The 22,939-nt window shown below is 36.4% G+C and overlaps 1 protein-coding gene across 5 annotated transcripts in view; it reads right to left on the bottom strand.

Annotated features, from left to right (window-relative positions):
* The window catches only part of C2H8orf34 (chromosome 2 C8orf34 homolog), a 179,368-nt gene that overhangs the window by 142,449 nt on the left and 13,980 nt on the right, over positions 1 to 22,939 (bottom strand). For 4 of the 5 annotated variants that reach the window (XR_014850140.1, XM_085052990.1, XM_085052991.1 and 1 more), the window contains exons 2-4: positions 12,374 to 12,521; positions 11,279 to 11,410; positions 3,569 to 3,697 (exon numbers count right to left, since the gene is read on the bottom strand). Coding sequence is in view for 4 of the 5 variants with exons in the window: in XM_085052990.1 (XP_084909116.1) it covers positions 3,569 to 3,697; positions 11,279 to 11,410; positions 12,374 to 12,521 (409 nt within the window). In the remaining variant the exon portion in view is untranslated. The remainder of the gene's footprint in view (positions 1 to 3,568; positions 3,698 to 11,278; positions 11,411 to 12,373; positions 12,522 to 22,939) is intronic. The other variant, XM_085052993.1, reaches the window with a different exon arrangement.

Raw genomic sequence — 22,939 nt, 5'->3', positions numbered from 1 at the left:
CACTGTCAGTTTTTCGGACCTACTGCAACACATAATTAGTCACTCTTGATAGGGCTTAGGAGAAAGAGTCCAAATATAAGCAAGTTTAGTTTTAATCAGTAGGACTGAATATAGAAGAGACCAGACATCTTAAGTGCCCAAGTTGCACCTTCCAAAGCTTACAGGCAGTTCTAATTTTGCGCAAAGTAGACAAGTTTGTCTCAAAGCAGGTATCTAGACTGCATAGTAAATGAAGCAATAGAAACTAGAGTTTAATTCACTGGCTGTGTCCACTGCATAACATGCAACAAGGTCATGGAAACTCACTAAAAGATTCAAAGCTTATCTTTAAAAATGTAAACAAATTCCAGGACTTGATGGAAAATTCATTTAACTTCAAACATTCAATTTTATGCATCACTCTTCCCTGTTAAAATACTGAGTAAAAAAAGAGAGGGTGCTGTATAAAGTGATTGAGAGTACATTTTGATCATTTATGTACTCAGCTATCTGTTGAGCCCAGTGTATGTCCCACACCACTTCAAAATAAGATGGGTATCAAATGCAGCATTAGACTCATGGCATGCTTGCAGAATAAAAAAGCACTAACTAGCCTGCCCAAAACAAGCATCAACAATAAAGAAGGCAGACATGGGATCTTGTGATGGCATTTTTAAAATTCACCACATGGGATGTTTGTTTGCATACAGCAGAGAATGAGTTTCATGCACCTTATACTTTTAAAGTCCTAGATATTCTATTCATTGAAGCCCCCTACAATATTTCCTAGGTGCAATCTAAGTTCTGTTTCCAGGAGAAAAATAAAAACTCATTTCTTTTCAAAACTATGCCTTTTCTATTTTTACAAAATTTTCACATTTTTAATTTTGATTTTTTATATCATGCTGACATGTAAGAAATAACAGCAAAGAATTTTTTTATTTCTTGAAATGAAAATCAGAAGCATAAAATCTGGAAACCAGGACATATAGCTTAATCTGATGCACTGTTAAAACAAAAAAATATTGCTGAAGTGCAGACTAACTGTTATAAAAGAGCATAAAAAGCCATAAGAAAAGATACTATAAATACACTAAAAAAGGAGAATCAATTAAAATACAGAACAATTACTCCAAAGAGAAGCAAATAAGAGATGATACAAAGAATTCCCAGTGTTCAATACTTTCACTGCTTCAGTCTTTACCCAAAAAATCAACTGCAGCCAGACACTTAGCACTAGTGATTTTAAGAGTGATTCTAAGCCAGACAAGGGAAGCTAAAAGATACACTAGTGATTTAGATAAATTCAAGTTGGCAGATTCTTGTGAAATTCACTCTAAAGCATTTAACTATCTGAACAAACCTCTAATCCATTAGAAACCGTCTTTCAGGAACAGAGTGGACAGAAAAGGGCAAATATATATCTTTCTTCAAAAAAGGAAAAGGGAAGATGTGGGGAACTTCTAATCACTAAGCCTAAATCAGACAACAGCAAGAATCATAGATAAAACTGATAAATAAGTTATCAACATCTAATGGAATAGAAAGGCAATAAGAACAAGATGACATGAATTTATCAAGAATGAATCGCATCAAATTAGTCTAATTGCATTCTCAACTGGGAAACTTGCCTAGTGAATAAGAGAAGAAGCAGATGCAAAATACTTCAGCTATAAGACTGTTTACTGTCCTAGATGATACTTCAGTAAAAAAAACCAAAAAAAAACCTAGGGAATTACAATCTACATGAAAACACTGCAAGGCAGATAAACATCTGGTGGGAAAAAACACACTTACTGAGTAGCTTTCAAGGGCTGGTTGTCAGATCTGAAATGGGATCATGAAGAGGTCTGACAATATTTCCATTAATGATCTGGATGAAGAAATAGAGAGCACATTCATGAAAGTGAACTTGCTATTGGGCTGCAAGTGACTTAAAGCACCCTGGGGGATGGGATTCAAATTCTGTATTATCTTGACAAACCACCAGAAAGCATCAAGTACCAGCAAGAATCAATGAAGAATATTTTACTTGTGAAATAACTGAAAACCAGACTCCAACAATGCTGAACAGGGTACATTCAGTCCACATGTAGGACCCAGAAGCACTGCAGCGTTTTCCACTCCAGTTAGAAAACTCTGTGGGCCAAAGAGAGGTACAGAATGCTGCAAAATCTATTTTAGGTATAAGGAAGTATAGGTATAGTTCTAGGTAAAAGTGGAACCTTCACAATATTCTGAAGGAAAGGCAAAGATGTGGGATTGAAGAGTGGATTTAGGCATTAATTATCGAACTCTCACAACTGATTAGTTTGTATCTCCAGAGAGTGAAGAAATAACCCTTTCTGAAATTCAAAATAATTGTTTCTGTATCTGTGCATAGTTTGGCTGCAAGTCTCTAAAGGAGAAAAGCTTGAAAATTACACTTACATCCATCACAGACAGGCAACAGTGAGGCTGCAAATCAGAAACCCCAACCAGAGTTGGTTTAGCACCTTCCAGGTAGATAGACCAATGTATTAGAAAAGTATTTGAAAAAAGGTCTGTAACTTTACTACTATAACACAAGTATGAAAATTGGTCAGAATGTAATTGTGGTGATCAACCTAAAACATTTGGGAGAGTGTGATTTGGGAAAACTAGTTTTGGGTATTTGACACAATTTGGAAAAATGCTGAATCTCAAAATTCTTCACAAAACAAATCTTCCATTCCTCATTCAGCTCTGTCTCTGACCTCACTACCTGTAAATTCTCCAGTGAATCGGGAACCACCAGGGATAAAATTTAATGAGAGAAGAAATAAACACTTCTCACACAAATATCTCCCAGATCATGCCTCACCTAGTTTTCATGCAGCATAGCAAAGAGTACTTTTCATAATTTCATACTTTAATAATTGTTAGTAGTGTCCGCTCCCACAAATATATTTCAGAATTTCTACAGGAAAGAAAGCAAAAGGAAAAAAAAAAAAAAAAAAAAAAGAGCAGCCATTCCTGATCATACCCTGTAAACATCAGAGCTATTCCTTACATGACTGTTTAAGGGATAATAAATGGGGTTTATTACAAAATAACTGGATTTCATTATTCTGAGTATTTATTTGAGATGCTTTAAAATATTTTAATTTCTTTTGAAAACTAGAAGGTCAAGGATATCAAGGATAGAAAATAGCTAAGTATTTTTCACTAACAGGTCTGAATTCAATCGTGGTTAAGGTTTTACAAAGGTTAATCCAGTTTAACTGCTACCACACAAAGGAGCTAGCTCCTTGCTGCATGTTTACATCATTTTCATTAAACCAGTCTCTAGTGCTGATCCCTTTATGAGCTAATTCAGCTCACTAAACTGGTAGAAAACTAATGTAAAAAAAAAAAAAAAAAAAAAAAGTGGTGCAGGGGTAGTAGTTTCAGTTTCAGGACAGCTCCTGAATTATCTCAGACATTCTGTAAACCTTATCAACAGGAATGTAACTGCTGATGTCAACGACCTTGGTCTTCTTCGAATAGAAGACCAGCTTCCTGATATATACTTCCAAATTACAATTCAGGCTGCATGGTTATATTAAAAAGCTAAAATCAATCAACTTACTGCGAGACAGATTCTCAAGGGCTTTTCCAAGCTTTTTGCTCTCTTGAAGAATATGATTTAGTTCATCAAAATCATGGTTCTCCGGTTTTGTCTTCCAATCCCATTTAGGATGCTCTATTGACCTTGGCACTAAATATACACAGATATATAGATGAAGTTTAGATTTGATATTTCAGACTCCTGCGTTAGAAACAAAGCTGCACAATGAGTTTACAAGCTCAAGTACCTTGACTGGAAATTACTTAACTATCCTATTTTAACAGCTGGAAATATTTTCTTTGGTCAATGTGAAGTAAAAATGAAAACATCCATGAACAAACGCATACCTGAGATGATTCTTGCAGCTGAATGAACTGGTAAACAGGATAATTAACACTAATAATTGAAAATAATAAAACTAATGCAATAACAAAAATTGTATTTAGAGTATTACACATGATGGTACTTCATTTACAACAAAATAGAATTGTGTGGCCTAGGGGTCAGTAAGAAAAAATGTCAAAACAAAAAAGAGTAACTGCTACTTTTGGCTTTGCTAGTTATTTGATCAAGAAGAAAAAGAAGTTAGATACAGCTTTTAAAACAACTTTTTTTTTTTCAAAAATCATAAAGTGCAGATAACACAGTTCATTAAAAACAGTGAAGCAAAGTAAGTCCTTGTCATTCATGCTGTACAGCCTCTAATCTTTGTTTTGCTACTTAAACAAACTCAATCTTTGGGAAGCACAGACCCGAGCTCACAGTCAGCTGCTCATTATCTAATACCAAAGCCTTTGATTTAATTTTAAAATAACTGTTTCTCAACTGCTGAGCTAAGTTTACCTACAACGAAGAGAAGGCGTGTCTGAGATATGTACGATGCACAATGAACAGAGCTTCATTGAACAATGTGAACATTTTAAACAATTTGTAGAAATAAAAATAAAAACAATGCTGCTTCTGGAATTGCAGTTTAACATGTTCCTTTTGCCAGTGTTCAGAAATAAGTGAGCTGCTGCCTTTGGCCTTTGCCACAAAATGGAGTTGTTGGGTTGTCTCCAAACACAGCATTACCATCCTGAGAACTGTATATGCTGAGAACTGCATATGCTGGTGTGAAGATGATGATGCCAGGTCCACCTCTCTACCAGAAAGGACCAGTTGCATTTCTACCAACCTTCATTTACCAGTTGCTGACCACTCACTTAAAAACAACTTCAAAGAAAAGCCTAAAATGTCCAGTACATCCTGGGCAGCTTCAAAATTTTTGTTTACTATTTTGACAGCTGTCAACTAAGTTACGATTACAAACTTGATTTTCACTACATACTAAGAAGGCAACTTACAGACTCATACCGATTGTGCTCAAAAGGTGGTATCATGATAATTTGGGACTTCAGAGTGCTTTTATAATGGTATGAGGAAATTATGCTCAGACATCAAGTCTGGTAGCTCTTACAAAATGTATTAAATATCTTGGTATTGAAATTTGCCTTATTGCTGACTTCTCTTTGTGTGAATATTGAATTTGTTCCGCTTTAGATCTGCTTCAACTTTCCCCTGTGGAGTTAAGTCAACAGTCACCTTTTTCAGGTAAAGAAAGGGGACCAAGCTATTTTGAAGTCCTTCTTTCACAAAGAATGTGATTCCACCTCCTGTAGACATAAACCAAGCCATCTTCAAAACAGACATCTATAGAAAGTCTGACAACCCAAAGCACCCTGATCTGTAACACCCACTCAGGAATCTGGCTATTAGGGAAGTTAATATATTAGACTGCAATTAAAGACATTCTCAAAGACAGAAGACAAAAGAGACATTCAAAAAGACCTACAAATATAAGAATAGAAGGAAAGGGACACAAGAACCTCCTAAAAGGAGAAGGGAAGAGAGGAGCAAGTTGGAGTGTCAGACTCTGGTTCTGCTCTGTGTTCAAAACAGACAAGTAATGTATTTTCCTCTCAGGATGATGGAAATAATGAGCTATAGTGATTCCCAGTAAAGACATAACAAGCTTTAAGATATGGTATGAGTAGCCTCTACTCAGATAAGCAGCTTGCAATTTTTGTTGATACTTATAAATTTCAATCACTATTTTATAATTCCCTGGTTTAAGAACTGCTACGTCAATTAAAAGTTATGTAAATTCTTGTGTGACAAAAATTTACTTCATTCACATACTGTAGCATACACAAATTCAATAGCACAACTTCAGCATTTCTCATCCTTTTTTCTTATTTACAGAAAACAAAATGTTCCAGCTAGTATTTTTTCAAAAGTGTTACGAACTGAAAATATAAATATTTAATAAACTAGAAAAGGAATTTCATAAAAATTCCCTCTGTTTTCACCCATTGTTGTTTTACACTGAGATCACATGCTCCTTTTAAAGCCTTTTACTGTCCCTTTACCATCACCCTTCTGTGTGCCAACGGTATATTCTACAGCATCACTCACTAGCAGTATGACAGACTTTCCATATTTATACTGAACTTACCACACCAAAAAGAATCTCACAGCATCAAAATACAAACAGGTAACAATTTAATATAGTAAAACCATATACAAAGATGACTGAACCTTGAAGCTTCCAGGCTGAAGAAAACTTCCACAAATTAGAATTTGATATCATCAGTTTGAAAGAAAACACATTTTTCAAAATACAAAAAGACAAAATTTTTGAGAAACCATATGCTTTCGAAGGAAAATTTGTCATGGGACAGAAGCTGGATGAAACAAACCTAAGTTCTACTTTGCAGCTGTGGAGCTTCCAGGATCAGCAACTGCCAAGTAAATGGACCAACTTGCATCAGTAAAATAAGAGTTTGATGACTCTTGTTCTTAAAAATTAGGGACACTTGCTCAAGACAGTGACCTGGTAGCTAGTTTCAGAGAAATGTCCCACAAACACTGCATGCTTGCACAGCATCTTATTAGATGGATAGTGGGAAATCAGTCAACACCACGGCGGAAATTTGCTTTGTATGCTGGTGTACTATCAGTTGTGTTTTAGTGAACTACTTTGAACTTCAGTGAAAAGGTACCAAAATAGATATGTTGTCATGAAATATTTTTAAGTTTCAATACAATTTCTTTCAACAATGATTTGGCTCATTCCGAGGAATCAAAACAGGAGGGAAAACAGAATTAGAACTGAAATTTTTAGTACTTCTGGAGAAGACATAGTTTGTCCTACTTACCTAGACTTTCAAATAAGGAATGGATACTAAAACAATGTCTATATCTATATCCATATAATTGTATCACGTGGCATGTTTGTCCTTTCATTTTCTGCTTGCTTACAGATTTTTTCAAAATATAAACTTGTATCTTCTCAGCTGTAGGATCAACAAGCACTGGTAATTTTCAAATGGATGGCTCTGTTGGAAGCATTCAGAACTGTACAAATACCATACGACCCTTCTTTGGAATCTTTTCAAATCTTCCTCTGTATGCATGAAGTCTGTCATAAATCATTTATGTGCATGTGTCACTACACACTTAGCAAAATTCTGTCATTATATTCTGACCTTCATCTTTCTTTATTACACTCACTCATTGCACAAAATCGTATCAGTAATTTCAAATCCCTCATCACATTACCCACCTCAACCTCATCTCTGTTATTTGAGAGATTTATATATTATATAACACTTCCTCTTGAAATTATTTGGCTACAATTCAGAAGATTTATTATATCTACATTGTAGCATTTGTATTGAAAGATGCAGAGTTTCCCTTTATGGAGCTGAGATTTCATCACCTCATCTTAGGAGACTGGACAGACACTCTTGACAGTATTTCTGATTTTCTGGTGGTGTGCCCCAGCAACGAATGCACATTAGATTCATTCACAGATGTTATGAATTCTGCCACAAATCAGCACACCTTTCTTTTCTACTGGATGATGGTACAAGATCAGTACTGGTTTTACCTACACATACAAGTCTTTTAAATGCATGATTTGCAGACAGAATAAGACTCAGCAGGTCCAAAACTGTCTGTTTCTCAGACGAGTCCTTACTACCGCTTTGGAGAGGCTTTGGAAAAAAAAAACCGTCCCACAAGGTAAAAACTGAAGACACAAAACAAATGGAATATGGTGTGCACATTTGGACAGAGCAATAAATGCCTTGTAAACATACTTGCTTTCTGCTGATCTGTGTAGTTACAGGGGCACACGGTACCGGCTGATTTTGGCATAAATCCAGAAAAAATATCAAAATAGCATCAATATTAATCTATTTGGCATAAAATAAGAGAAGCAAGATATGGCAAAAAGGTACAAGTCTGAAGCCAACCTCTGTGATAGCAACTAAAACAAAATGTAGTTCAAATACACAAAGTATTTTCAAAAAGTTGCAGACACAACTAATTGCAGGTGTAAGTAATGAAAGCATAGGATTAATTAAGGTTTAAATCAGTGTTATGGCAAAAAAAAATGGAAGTGCATAAACAGCGAAGAATGGAATCAGAGGATCATAAGGCTGGAAAGGACCTCAGGGAGTCTTCTAGCCCATCCTGCTGCCCCAGACTGGTCCATTGAGGGCAGGTTGCTCAGATTACTCAGTTCAGTTTTGAGTATCCCCCATGATGGAGATTCCACAGCCTCTTTGGACAACCTCTTCCAGTGTTTGACTACTCTTGCAATATAATTTTTGTTTCCTCTTGTGTTTTCACTAAACATGCTCAAGAAGATTCTGACTATGTCTTCTCTACCATCCTCCAGCGTAGTAGTTGACGGTGACAATTAAATCTCCTCTCAGCTTTCACGCCTTCAGTATGACCAAGCCAATTTCTTTCAGCTTTTCCTTGTCCATCACATGCTCCAACACTGTCATCATCTTGGTGGACCTCTACAGGACTTGCTCCAGTACACCACTGTTTCTCATTATGTGCTCCAGATGTCATCTCAAACTCAAACACTACTGGCTCTACTCTTGCTACTGCAGCCTGGTATTTAGGTCACTTTCAGCCCTGCATGAGCACACAGCCACAGACGGTTCGAATTCCAAGTCCTTGTTTATCAGCATCCTTTTTCTGCAAAGCTACTTTCTAGACACACAGATCCTAGTTCACACTATTGCTCAGGGTTACTCCATCCAAGATGCAGGATTTTGAATTTGCCTGTATTGAACTTCAGGAGGCTTCTCTCAGCCCATTCCTTGGTCGTATCCCTCTGAATAGCAGTCCTGCTATCCAGAATACCAACCACTTCCCACAGTTTGGTCTCATGTGCAAATCTAAGGGAAATTCTATCTCATCAGCGAGGGAATTAAGAAGTCTTTTAAATGGCATGAACTCACAACCAGTCCCTTGAGCATGCCATTAATGATAGACTTTCCAACTGGATTTTGCACTGCTAGTCACAATCCCTTAAATGCACCAGCTGAGTCAACTTTCCAAATATTTTGTTTTCCACTTATTCAGTTCATATCTTATCAACTGAGTTTTAAGGATACTATAGCAAGCTGACAAAGGTTTTGCTAAACTCATGGTATGAAACATCCATTGTTGATTCTTTAGTTACAGGGCCAGATATTTCACCTAAGAGAGCAACCATGTTGACCTGATCAGACATATATGATCTCATAAATCCATGCTTGCTGCTCCAAATCACATTTTCCTCCTTGTGACTATGAACACCTTCAGGAAAATGTGCTCAATAATCTTTGCGGAGGGTGAGGTTAGGCTGATCAGACTGCCCTTCCTCAAAATCAATGAGGTATTTGCATTTTTCTAATCATGAGGAACATCCCATAATCATTATGACCTTTCAATGATGACAGAATGGCCTTGCAATGACATTAGTCTCCTCCTTCAGCATGCTTAGAATCAATCCCATATAGTGCCATGTATTTATGTTATGTCCACTTGCATTGAGCACACCCTAATTCCATCTCCTTTGTAGGCAAAGCTGCACTCCCACATGCTGCTTTTAGACTTGGGTAGCTTGAGAGTAAGTCTTACCAATTAAAGAATATTATTAAGTATCCTTCAGTCCACAAGGACAGATGCTTGACCCCAGTCTTATTAGAGACTTATATTTTCTTGTTTGACAGGAGACCTGGTAATTTACAATGTCCAGCCTCCTCCTTGTCCCTCTAATGGGACAACTGAAGGACCAATGAGCACGAAACCTGTAGTAGGCACACAAGTAAAGGGAGCGACATGGTGTCACTCTGGGATAAAGACAGAGAACTTGAAATCTTTAGGAGATGGCAGGAAAGTTATTTGATGTGTACCACAGAGTCTGAGGAGCAAGCACAGGGCAGAAGGAAAGGAACACAGTATGATGACAGAACAGCTCACAATACCCTTGGCTACTGTTTCTAACTGTGGATCTCCATAAACTGCTATTACCCAGCAAATCTGTTAGATTAGACACAGATTGTGAGTGACTATGAGCATTTATTCGAATATTTCTATTTATTATTGAAAATAAATTAAAATCCACATGCTTCTTTTGAAGAGACTTAAAAATTCATGTGCCCATTGAGAGGTACAGTGGAACTGATGATCAAATCTGAGTCTCAAGCATGGAATGTGTTTCATGAAGAAGAAACAGAGACAAATGCTCCATTTCTAGAAAAAAATAATCCTGAGAAAATCCGGAACAATAGGACACAGCTACCTGTAACACCTATTTTTACTTGTTGCAGTTACTTATTCTCAGTAAAGAATGTTTCTTAACCATACAAGACTGCTAATCACCCAAAAGCACAGTATCTCTTTTGCATAAAATTATCATGATTTACTTTACCCATTGCTGTGTGGTATTTTGACTTAGTGAGGCCACTGGGTGATTTTCCTTTGAATCCCTTGAAGTCTATACTTTAGCATCTTGCTTTCAGAGGAAAGACAACAAACCTTCTATTGCAGCATACTATATCTCTGTACTCACAATTCACCTAGTCACACTCAGAGTTATTATAAAGATTTGGCTATTATTAAAATCTCAAAAAGCTACAAGAGTCAACAGAGGAAAATGTCATTTTTCAATTCATTTTGGAGAAAAATCTTGTACAAACAATCCTCTGTGTGTAACTGTATCTACATATGTATGCATACTGTTGATATATTTATTTGTGAAAAAACAGCATTAAAAATCATGCTTAAAAATTAGATTTCTTCAACAGCCAGTACAGAGGAAGCATTATATTTCATTAAGACTTCTTGTCTCCATTTTCACTACTTTTTTACAGGTAATTGACAATATTCTCTTTAGTCATTCTATTTCTATTCTGCCTTGTCTCCCAGTGTACATTTTGATTCCTTCAGCAACTCTCAGAACAGTACACCTGTTCTGCTGACACGACTCCCATACCTTGAAGAATATGTTTATAATTCATTGCCTGACCCACTGAAAAGAATCTGTTAGGACCAATATCAACAGAACAGATTTTACACATGCAAAATGGCAATGCAAACTAAAAGATAAAACTATAATCAACATCCAAACATAAAATTGTGCATGACACCAAAATATTAGTCTACATTTTAATCCATCTATCCAGAATTCTTTTCTATTTACAGATGACAACATAGGGTATTATAAAATATTCACTATTCAAGTGAGAATAAGGAAAGAATCAAACTCTTCTAACATAAATATATATAGATATTTCATCTGCTCACAGTCTGCTTTTCACTTTAAGCCTAATTCAAAAGAAAAACATACTATAGGTTTGAAAGTATGCACAAATTATTAATGTAGTGAAGCTTTCTTACATGACTTGGACTCCGGTGATGGTGGAGAAATGTTGGACACAGCAAGGTCACTCTTTGACTTTTTAGGCTTTTTTGCATTTACCTGCCAAGGCTTATCGTAGCTTCTAAAATCTCTTCTTGTTCCTTTATTTTCTGTTAAAGGAATCAAATTAGATAATTATAACATTTGTAGGGTCATTTTTATAAGACTTAACAAATAATTAATAAAAATACCCCTGAGGTCTATCCACCCAAATCAAAGACATCTCTTTTTTTTTCTCTCCTATTTCTGATTTCTTTTATATTTAATATATTTATTCCACTTCCTAAATAGAAAATCTTAGAAATTAATTAATTAGGTTTTTCATTAAAAACATGTCTATTTTTTGTTATGAAAAGGTCTTTAATGTCCATGTTACATACACATTTTACTGCCTATGCTTAAAACTGTGTATTTGATACAAATAGTTGATTTGTCAGCATACTAACATTTTGGCTATCAGCAACTATTTAAGCTCTACTATAGTCTGAATCGGATCATTAGTCAATTTTTAAACACAAAACTAATATTGTAATAGTAGCTTCTACCAGAATATGAAAACCAATATTTCTACTTTACAGTCAGAGCAGATAGCATTTCAGAATATTATTTTAATGCTTCTGAAGATTTACAATCATAAATTATTCACACTGGAGTTCATAAAGTAGCATAGCATCTTCTCATTAAGGGCTGGAATGATAGGTTGTTAAAAATGTGTATTATTAAAGAAAATACCACAATAGAGGTTGATCTCCAGCTCAAATACACCATGGGAGGGAACAGGAAAACAAAGCAAACAGAGAGCAAAGAGGGCAGCAAGGGAACCTCTCTCATTAAGACTAGGACTGTTTCCACTCCGTAACTCTGATCCATACTCACGATACATACATAGGCTGAGCTGACAGACAGCAATGTACATTAAATTCAGTATCTGCTGGACAAACAGGATTTATTCTGCATGCTCAAAACCACAGAGCAGTACCTGTTCAGCAGGTACATGTGCACCCAGGAAATCATGGATGTAAGTGTGGGCAGATTATAGTGGAGACTAGCCATTTCCAGCACACAGAACATACCTGATGTTTCACTCTCTGCCCAAAGGGCAGCAGAGCCAGACAATGTTCTCTGAAGCTGACCGCGGTTCCCCTGCTTGGACTGAAGATGATCAATTAGAAATGGGATTGGCTGGTCAGGTGTCTCCGTTATCAGCTTGGTCATCAACTCCTTTAGAAAATTAAACCAAAACAAAAAGTTAGTGAGATATTGGACCTAAGCTAATTCTGTATTTACCAAAAGTAAATGAGCTTTCAAATTTGAAGAAAACAGTTGTAAACATCCGCTTCCTCAAACTACTGCTAGCTTTGCGCTATGGAAATGCTCACATCTGAAGTGTTATGAGCCTATACAGTTTTATCCACTGGAACACAGGTTTGAAAAACCCAGTCCCTGCTACCTCTTCAAATTTACCCCAAACAATCAGAATACTTTTAATTTAACCATTCAGAGCAAGCACCTCTTCAGAGCAGCAAAGTCGCTCTTCTCTGACCAAGTTTCTTCTCACTGAAAACTGGTGTATCAGGAAAATTCATCAACTTTTCATCTCATCCAGACATGGAACAATTGTCTGGTTAGAATATACATTCATATCTGGGAACTCCAAGGTCTGATCAGCAGATTTTTAGTAAGGTTTCAAAGCAAGTCCTCAAAACTACTGTTATATAGGCACAAGAAAATATTTTATTACACTGTTGCAGACATGGATACAAAGCCATTGTCAAGAGGAAAGCATCTTCCATGCCATGCATTGATGCTATCCAACTGCTGTTCTACACCTCAGCAGTGCAGGGCTGCAGGAAGAGAAGCACTCTACATTATTCCTGCTGGGGCTCTTCCTGGCTTCCTAGGCATAAAACATATTGGGTATCCAGAAAGAAGCTGCAGCTCTGGTCTGTGCATGTGCTCTGAGAGGAAATGAATGACTCGGAGCAGGTGAAGTGACCCTGAAACCCACGTAGTCCTGCAGGACATCTGTGGCTGCTGCTGCTGCTGCTGCAAAATGAAAAAGCTCCACAGAAGTAAAAAATTACAGGAATGTACCAACTTAAAACAAAAACAAAGAAACAAAAAACCAAACCCCCCCCCAAACAACTAGCTAAGTTATTCAGAGTATTTATTTTCTCTATCCCCAAGCATAAATCTTAACATAACTTATACACATTTAAGTCTATCTCAACTTCATCTTTTCCACACACTTTCATTTAATAAATAATTTTTCAAATACCAGTAGATAGTTAGCATTACCATAAGTTAAGTGTGTTGAGAAAAGATTCTTCAAAGTATACCAAATAGCAGTAAACATGAAAAACAGCACACAGGATTACTAACACAGAGAAAATTATCTTTGTCCATGAAAAGGAGAAAATATGCCCAGTCCCATGTCTTGTTAAGACATGGTCTTCTGGGATGCAGTTTTTGATATTTATCCACAGTGAAATGAAAAAACCCAGGTGTCTTTGGTTTTGAACTGGAACTCCACAGGGAGAAATTAATCTACTTACTAACCTCAGAATTGTTGAAGCTATAGAGTATAACCTCATCCACACTACCTCTCACCAAGGTAGGAGAAACCCTCTGATATACATCACACAAGAAAAATTCAGAAATTGAAGTAATTCATATTTTAGTTGCCTGGCAACACTAACAGCAAATCTTTCCTTTTTTCCCTGCCAAATGCAGAATTAGTGACAATGGAAAGATGTAATCTAGTGCTTGTAATGGACCACAATAGCTGTAGTAATTCCACCGCAGAGGATTCTATTACCAAAGGAAAAGTGCCAATCTGTAACAGCTGACTTGTAATTTAAATAATTTCTCAGAATCATGGTTTGAAAACTATTTCTGTCCTTGATTAATAATGCATTGCAAAATTAACATAGTATTATAAATGGTAATACAGAAAAATTAAAAACTTTAGAATGCCTACATATCAATGCAAGGCAAATGCTACTTGATTGTTGCCACCACTGACCTGCTTTTAACAGGAAGGAATTTCTGCTTTAAGTAACAGAAACATCTAATAAAATAAAACTGATTACAGGATTCTTTACCTTATTCTGAAATGTAGCAAAAAACCTAAAGATCTGAAATTAGATCCTACTAAAAAGGACCACTTTTTGTATCGACTGTTATATTGATAATAAGACCTGAGTGATACAGCGATCTGTGCTGTCCCAGAGAATAATCAGTCCTAATCTGTGACAGCAGTTAGAAAAGTTTAAAGAACTGTAGATAGAGGCTATTTTTATCTGAAGTAACAAATGTGTTGTATCAATCCTGTACACCTAAAGTAACACAAAAGAAAAGAAAATGTAACATTGCTGAAATCCTCATAAACTGAAAAGCGTGAAGTTCAGAAAAAAAACCCTATTTATTTGTGCAATAAGCCTCAAACTAATTTGCCTCAAGCACTCACAGAGATGTCATTAAAAGTAAATGCAACTTAAAAGGAACACAAAGGCAACACAGGTTACAAAATCTGCCATTTAAGGAAGACAAAGCTCTTTACTACAAGTATTCCATTGCAAAAGGGAAGATAAGAAGCTCTTAGGAATCTGCTTCTCAAGCTGCTTCAAGCAAAGTCTGGGCACAGTCTCCAATTTACCACTTTCCATGGAATGCCCGAACTCTGGACAATGTGCAAAGAACACTTCCACTCCAATAACAAAAGCAGTGATAATAGCTTCAGACATATGCTCTGTGGAAACTCACATTCACACGCTGGAGGTGTTACCTCTCTTCCATATCCTTCTGCCACACACACTGTCAGAGATCCCAAAAATAGGATCACAACTCCATGACCCTCACTGCCTTTGCCTTTCTACCAGTTTCTGCCACCCAGGTCATCAAGGAGCCCAATTCCATCTGCTCAGCCCTCAACCTGTGCTCTTCAAGCTCACATTTCCTTTGAGACTTCTGTCATCCCCAAAAAATTGGCAATTACATAGAAATATGTTATCTATCTGTATTCAGTTGCTTGGCTATGCCATGAGGTGTAAGGGTGGGAGGGGCAGGAGAAACAAAAATAAGACCAAACCCTAGTCACTCTACAAAAAAAAGCAAAAAGCTTCACACCAATATTAACTGTGCATAATAAGCACTCAGCTGATTTTTTAAGTAAAAGCATTTACTTCACTAAAGGTGAAAAGATATTAAAGATTAAGAATGCCAATTAAAGGGTATTCTCATTCTAGCCCCATTCTCTAGCAAAGCTAATTTAAACTTCTGATTAAATGATCAAAAGCTTATTTGATGATCTCATCTGTTGCTCAGGAGGCATCTTAATAGACAGTAGGAATAACATACTACATGGCACTCTAAATATACTCTTCCACGTTTGAAATGTTTCAAAAAAAGATTACAAAAGTGAATGTATTAAATAAGAAAAACTGAAGTGTATAAGGTACAAAAATAAAATTCCTTTTTGGTTAGCAGCAGTCTGTTCTGACTCACAATGTGCTAAGTAGGCAAGGTTTCACAAGAAAAAGAAAAGGGAAAAGACCAACTAGTCTCACTGAAGACGCCTCTGCATTAACAGCAGAACAAAAATGGCACAAGATCATTGAAACTGAGATTCATTTTTTCATGAACAAATCAACAGAGAAGTTTCATCTCTTAATGAAAATAGAAAAGCACAACACTTAAAGACATGTCTCTTGAAAATAATAATTACACTTTTCACATTTCTAGCTCAATTTTCTAAGTTTTCTACAATTGAAAAAAAGAAAGTCTGTTGTTCTGTGTACAATATGCCTTATACCAACAAATAAAAAGCCATGGCAGATTGGGTCTCCATGCTGCCAAATGAACTGTTCACTACCCATAATCTCTCTCCTCCTATCTTCTTTCCACTGCTATGTCTTCCTTTCACTCTACATCTTTTTGTCTTTTTTATTAGTGGACTCCACAGAGTCTCTTCCTCACAGCTGTGTAACAAGTGAAGGAAGAAGCCATTCAGATGTCAGTAATTATGACTTCCCTGTGCACCCTCGAGACACACTGGAGCACAGAGGAGAGGTCAAAGGAAACTCCCGTGGTTACTACACAGTAGAGCACTAGGGTGAATACAGCAGTTTCTGCTGCTTCCCAGTTACCAGTTATATTGCCCCAAATTAGGCTCTGCCTTGTCTGAGGGCAGAAGAAGAAACAGCCAGGTGATATAAGCTCTTTCAATTAACTGCTTCAAGGATTTTACCTTGCACTGTGCAAACCAGTTCTTCTTTCTTCTGTAAAGGTATCTTCATTTGCTCCTGCATTCACTAGTTTTATTGAACTATGTTACATAGACTGTTTTAAAAAAAAAAACCAACTCGAAAAAGTTGATTTGTGGATATTTCCAAGAGAGATTCATGTATGTGTTAATGAGGCCACAAAAGATCTTCAAAAAAACCACCAGGTCTAAAGTAGTGTTTTAATAGATTATTTATAAAGAATATACAGAATTTGCAAATAATAATTTATAAAGAATTCTTTATATCTTTCACTGTTGTGCTATCCAGAGGTCCTCTATTAGTTATTCAATGAAGGCTCGAATTTCAATTTCCTTGTAACTGTCCTTGCATTTAATACAAATGAAACAGTGTTCACAGTCTATTAATCATAGGCCCAATTACAAGAAAGTCCTAATTAGCCCTGTCTAAACGTACATATCAGGTTATTAAGTTAATTAAGAGACATTCTATCTTGCCCTGTAATTGGTAAAGGGAACTACACAACAACCACGTTTTAACTGTAGAGATTTTTATAGACTATGGCACAGCATGCACAGGTTCTGGCTGTGTTATACTCTTTTTTCCTGGTTTAAATTTGAAGTTTTAATACCATTAAATATAACAAGTCTTCACAGTAATGTCAATGGTGATTGTGTCAATAAAGAAGACATGAGGGGCTAGAGGTCTCCCAGCTGACCAGCCAGAGTATGTCCATTTAGGGTAAGAATTGCTCTTCTAGCTCCATTGACTTATTGGAGACACATGCATTGACTACAATGAAACTTGGACACTTAGACAGACAGACATCTAAATTCAGGCTTGCTAACCACTTCATATAGACTGTAAATTAACAAAGAAGATAAAAAATTGAGGGAAAACTTGTGGAAGGAAAGTAGGTTTAAGAAACTTTTTAATGACTGGCACCTTTTTTTTTTTTTTAGAATTCCTTTCTCATTACTGCAGTAACAAAGCAAGGAAAAAATTAATATAAAAAGTATATTTTAACATTATTCTTAGTGCCTAAATTAGGAGTCTGCAATTCTTAAATGAGAGCAGAAAAGTAAACATCACTGCTTCTACCAAAAAAGATTATTTTCTATGGAAATAAATGAAAAATACCAGCATCCTTCTCTTGGAAAATAGCCAGGCTTTCAACTTTCTTAAGCAATTTTGAATTAAAAGTAGCAAATTCACATTCTAAATTATGAACAAAATGGATTTCGACATATTTTAGGAGTTCATGAAATGAACACATCTCCTTATAAAATAAATTATTCAATCCTAAGCAAATTTCCACATAAACACAATTCACATATCTGTACCATACTATTTGCTTCAAACTAACCATGGCAGAATAACAGTTGAGAGCAAATACCAGTCCTATTCAGTTTGCTTGTGAAAATATCCAGTCTTTTACCTGGAAGTGACTAAAAAATCTTCAGCCAACACTTCCTCTTTTTTAAAACCTCACTGATGCCATTTTAGACAGCTGTGCAGCTAAATTTAATATCACAAGAGTGTAGTACATGGCATGGGATCACAACCCACGGAAAAATAACTTTGGACATAGAAGTAAAGCAAAAGCAGAAAATATGGTAGCTCTGATGCTAAAGAGCTTCCCTAAAGGAGGCACTGCTGGAGAAATCTCAGGTATGGGACTAGTGGCACAGGCAACATCTTCAGACTCAGACTATTACTATTTGAAGTCTCAAACTACTTTTTTAAGATCTCAAATCATAATAACAACTGGTATACACAAGAGATAAACTTTTGATTCATAGAACAAGAACAACAGGACGAAATCTGAAAACAAACATAATTGAATAGCTGTCTTTCTTAAGTGTTCATCTACTAAATATCTGTATCAATTCCGTAAGAAAAGACCAATTTTGGGAGCCATGTTACTAACCATTTTTTAGGGAGACTCTGGAAAGCAGGATAGAAACAGCAGACTTGTTCCACTACAATCTCTTTGCAAATCATTTTATCAGTTTCCTGATTTGCATGAACTAGCCCTATCTGAAAAAATTCCAACCCATGCATGTAATACTTATTAAAATATGCATCATTGATCTTACTTAGCAATGGATGGGGTCTGGTGGACAATTCCAAAGTTTCACTGAGTAAGTTCATGACACTTTATCAAACTCCACCACACACATTGTAACATGCAATATCTAGCTGAACCTCTTGTTTTATTTTTTCATTTGTTTATCCTCTGAGAGTTTTTCCCACTCTCATCTTAATCTCAGTATTTCAAATATCATTGTCTCAAATCTATTTCACCACTCCTGAGTTCACAAAATAGTTTCAAACACCTTTAATCTGTGGCTGTATTATTAAAGTATTTCCTTTCTCCCATTCAAGCACTCCAAGAATACTGTCAAAAGAGAAGTCACTGCTACTAGGTTACTCTAATATATTAACTAATTCTCAGTAGAAGAAGAAAAGGTTAAAGACATGCTCTCAGAGATGCCAATCATGGCAACAGTTATTGCATTTTCTCCCATAGTTCCATTTTCAAATCACAGATTTGCTCTGATAGCTTATATTTCTTTCTGCAATCTTGTATCTCTGCAAACCAATCTCACACTAGTGGAATTATACCTACCAGCTCATTATCTGAACTCAGCAAGGATATATCCAATGAGGGTAGTTCATGTTGTTGCAGAAACACTGTAAGGTTTCCCTAAAGCGTAATTCAGAAGCCTTCCTCAGTTTCCATCCACTCTATCAACCACTGGAAATTCTGCCCTCAAGTCCATGCACTTCACAGTTCAGCCAAAGAAAACTGCTGGTTTTCTGAAAGGTCTGTAAGATTTACATCAAAAGGAATACTCATAGATAAAGACTAGGAAAGACTACTACAACCTGGACTTAAATTACAGCCATAAAACAACACTGACTGCACATCACTGCCTTACCTAAAAGCTAACTCAATAGGCTGAAGCAGATCTTTCTCTGATCAGCTGAAGTAATCTTATTCCAATTTCAAGGTCTAAGTTGAAATCACTTGTTCCACTGTGTGCAATGATTCATTGCTGCAATGGTTAAAAAAAATCACATCATATTTCCAGTTTAAACTTCACTGACTTAGCTTCAACCTGTCTGACACAACTTTTTTTTCTGAGGAAATGTAATGCTAGGAGCTAAAGCAGCAGGTATTTTTGCGGCTACCTCTGGTAGGCTGACCCCAACCAGCAGCTAAGCATACATCAGTCACTTATTCATTTCCACCCCCAGTGGGATGGGGAAGAAAATAAAAAGAGCAAAAACCAAGAAAAAATAATGGGTCAAGATAAAGACAGCTTAATAACCACAAGAAAGAGAAAAGAAAAAAACCAAAATCAAAGAACAAGTGATACCAAGGCAATCACTCACCAACTCCCACTGCCCTGCCACTCCACAAGCAGCAATTTTTTCAGAAAATTTACTCCCCAGCTTTAGTTGCTGAGCATGACATCACACAGTAAGGCATATCTCTTTGTCCAGGTTGGGTCAGCTGTCGCAGCCCCTCCCCAGCCCCTGTCCCAGCCCCTCCCCACCCCAAGCCTGCTTGCTGGTGGGCAAAGAACAGAGCAAAGAACACAGCCTTGACTCTGTGCCATCACTGCTCAGCAATAGCTAAAAGACTGGTGTACAACACTGTTTCAGTCACAAATCTGAAATACACCAACAAACAGGATTGCTGTGAAGAAAATCCAGTCCCTGTCAGACCCACTGTGGTGCCACTATATAGTAATGGTTACTAAGGGTTTATGAGTGGTGATCAGGAGAAGGCCTTATATGAAAAAAACCATTGGTATATTAAGGAGTTGACTCAGCAAAGCTGAAGCTTAGATATTCTTTATGCCTAAGAAGTAAATAATTACAAAGCCATGGGCATGCCTAAAATGCCTTGATGAATTAGATCACTGCTCCATGACTGCAGAATTACAAACACTTCCTTATTTCTTGAAAGCTACCAATAAAAAAAAAAAAGGCCTAGAATCTCACTAGGTAAATGAAAGTTTTGAAGACTGATGGAAATCCTTTCAACTGCATCCCATGGAAAACTTAGGGAATACACATTTTAAAAATGTGTGGAGCAATCACCACACCTCTCAGGTGCTTGTTTTTTCTCCTGCCACACCACCCTGCCACAGTAATTCTGCATTACTACAGCATTAGATTTACCCAAGTTATACAGAAAGATAAATGTGAGATGATGTTTTAAAAAATTCTACTACCCAGTATGTATAACCAAAGTTATTAAATATTCTTTTCAAGTTCTATGCATTAAAATTATTATAAAAATTGCTTTCATTTTTTTAAATCTTGACCAAGAATTTTTAAACTATTCACATGGAACTTCAAATAATAACCAGCAATTACAGTGACACAAAATGGACAATGTGAGTCACCAGAGCCCAGGGTGGGGAAGTTATAACACAGATTTAATTACCTGGACTTTAGCTGCCTACATAAATTAACCCTAAATTTGCTCCAGTAATGATCACTAAACAAATGTCAAAGAAGTTAACATATGCTCCCTGGTTGTTAGAATTTACTTAAATCCTGTCATTTGGAAATGTTCCTTTAGTACAGCAACTAAACAACTGTGGGCAATATGCAGTCTAATTACAAGTTTTATTCATACACTTTGAATAGATTAATATCTATTCAGATATGCATCTTAATTTCCTGTTATTTACCTGTGAGAGATTGACTTGGTCTCATAAGACTTCATACCAATGTTGTAATCAGCTGTATAAATAGATCTAAATGCTTAATATGCCACAATACAACAGAGATTTCTCTATTGGAAAGGTCAGAATTCTTTGCCATAGAAAAATCTTGAAATTAATTTTTACCACAGCAAAATACAAAGAGGATTTTTATATCTGTAGAATTTATATACTGCAGTTGCGGCTGGAACTCCTTAAATAATACTAACAAGTGTTTTTTATATAGCATTTTAAGAAGGCCAAGAGGGTATTTCAGATGTAAGCAGTTGCTTGATTGACCTAAAGCTACTTGTATCCTATTTTCCCCTCACAGGAAAGGTCACACTGATTTGCCTGTCACAGGTAACACAAGATGCGCAGTATCTTGTCAGAATAACCTCCACTGCAGACTCTCTGCAGGCTCTCAACTGCTTTTGAGAACACTTCATCATGTTCAGTTTGGTTCAACACTGCGTATGCTCACTGCTTCTCTAACTGCAACTGGAAACTATAAAAATCTTTTCACTATTACAAGTAACACTTTTACATTAACAGTTATTTCAACCTATGTCCATTTACGTATAGACGAAGCCTTTGCTTAATTAGACATACACTTGAACTTTGCCATTTGAGAAAAAAAGCAAAACCCACAATGAAACTGAAATGAAAGAACTGGTCTCTTTAAATGCAAGAACAGAGGAATTTTTTCCCATGCAGAAGCCATCAGTCCACAGATATAACAAAATTTTATTATAAATGCATTAATTAATGATATTCCACTAAGTAAATAACTACATTAACTAATAAAAGAAATATTGACTGATTTGCTTTTATGCTCTAGAGATCTTCCTGCATTTTGTGTACTATCACCTATTAAATGCTACCACATGATACTGGCAGCTATTTTATTTCTAAAAGGTATCAGTGTAACTGAATCTATCTTCAGCCCCAAGTGGGAAGATGCCTTAATAATTCCAGTACAACTGAAAGTAAAGTCCACCTCTAATAGCTTCCATATGGATTTTTATCATCCACCAGTTACACCAAAATTACTTCTTTGATTTTTCTCATCAACAAACACGATGACAAAGAAAATGCTCTAACGATTTTTTTTTTCCTCTTAACACTTTTTTCCAAGTTCTGACAGATTTCTAACATTCTCTGCCTTCATGGATCAACTCTTTATTTCAAGTCAAATTAAAATAGATGTTTCTGCTACTTAAGGCAAAGAAACTTCTGAGAATGATGATCCCATCATGGTCAGACTGAAAAAAAAATTGAAGATCAGAAACACATGGGGAAAAAGACATGCAGGTGTCCATTTTGACCTAAACAGCGCAAGCTTGAAGTGCTCAGGTTTAGAATGCAACATGAACTGCGGAGAATAAGGTAGGAGAGACACACAGTAGCAAAATTACAAGGGAAAGGAAATGTTAACAGTGGGTGCAGAGGCACCCATGTTCAACATGTCTCCACCCATATTCTGGGGTTTCCAAATTGCTTCCCACTGGAGCTATCAGGTTCATTGCTTTTCTTCAGCCCTGAAAAGTTATAGTCACTGCCCCTGTCCCCATCTAAAAACGCTGCAACTTGGGGAACCACTCCCAGGCTGCTGTCTGGGATTGTCCCAAAAAACAGGTCTTTCAGAGTCACCTGGCATGGCTGAGAT

The sequence above is a fragment of the Lichenostomus cassidix genome, chromosome 2 (assembly GCF_008360975.1).
Source record: "Lichenostomus cassidix isolate B80296 chromosome 2, HeHo_3.0, whole genome shotgun sequence".
NCBI classification, from domain to species: Eukaryota; Metazoa; Chordata; class Aves; order Passeriformes; family Meliphagidae; genus Lichenostomus; species Lichenostomus cassidix.
The sequence above is the reverse complement of the archived record's forward strand: the minus strand, read 5'-3'. Positions and strand labels throughout refer to the sequence as shown.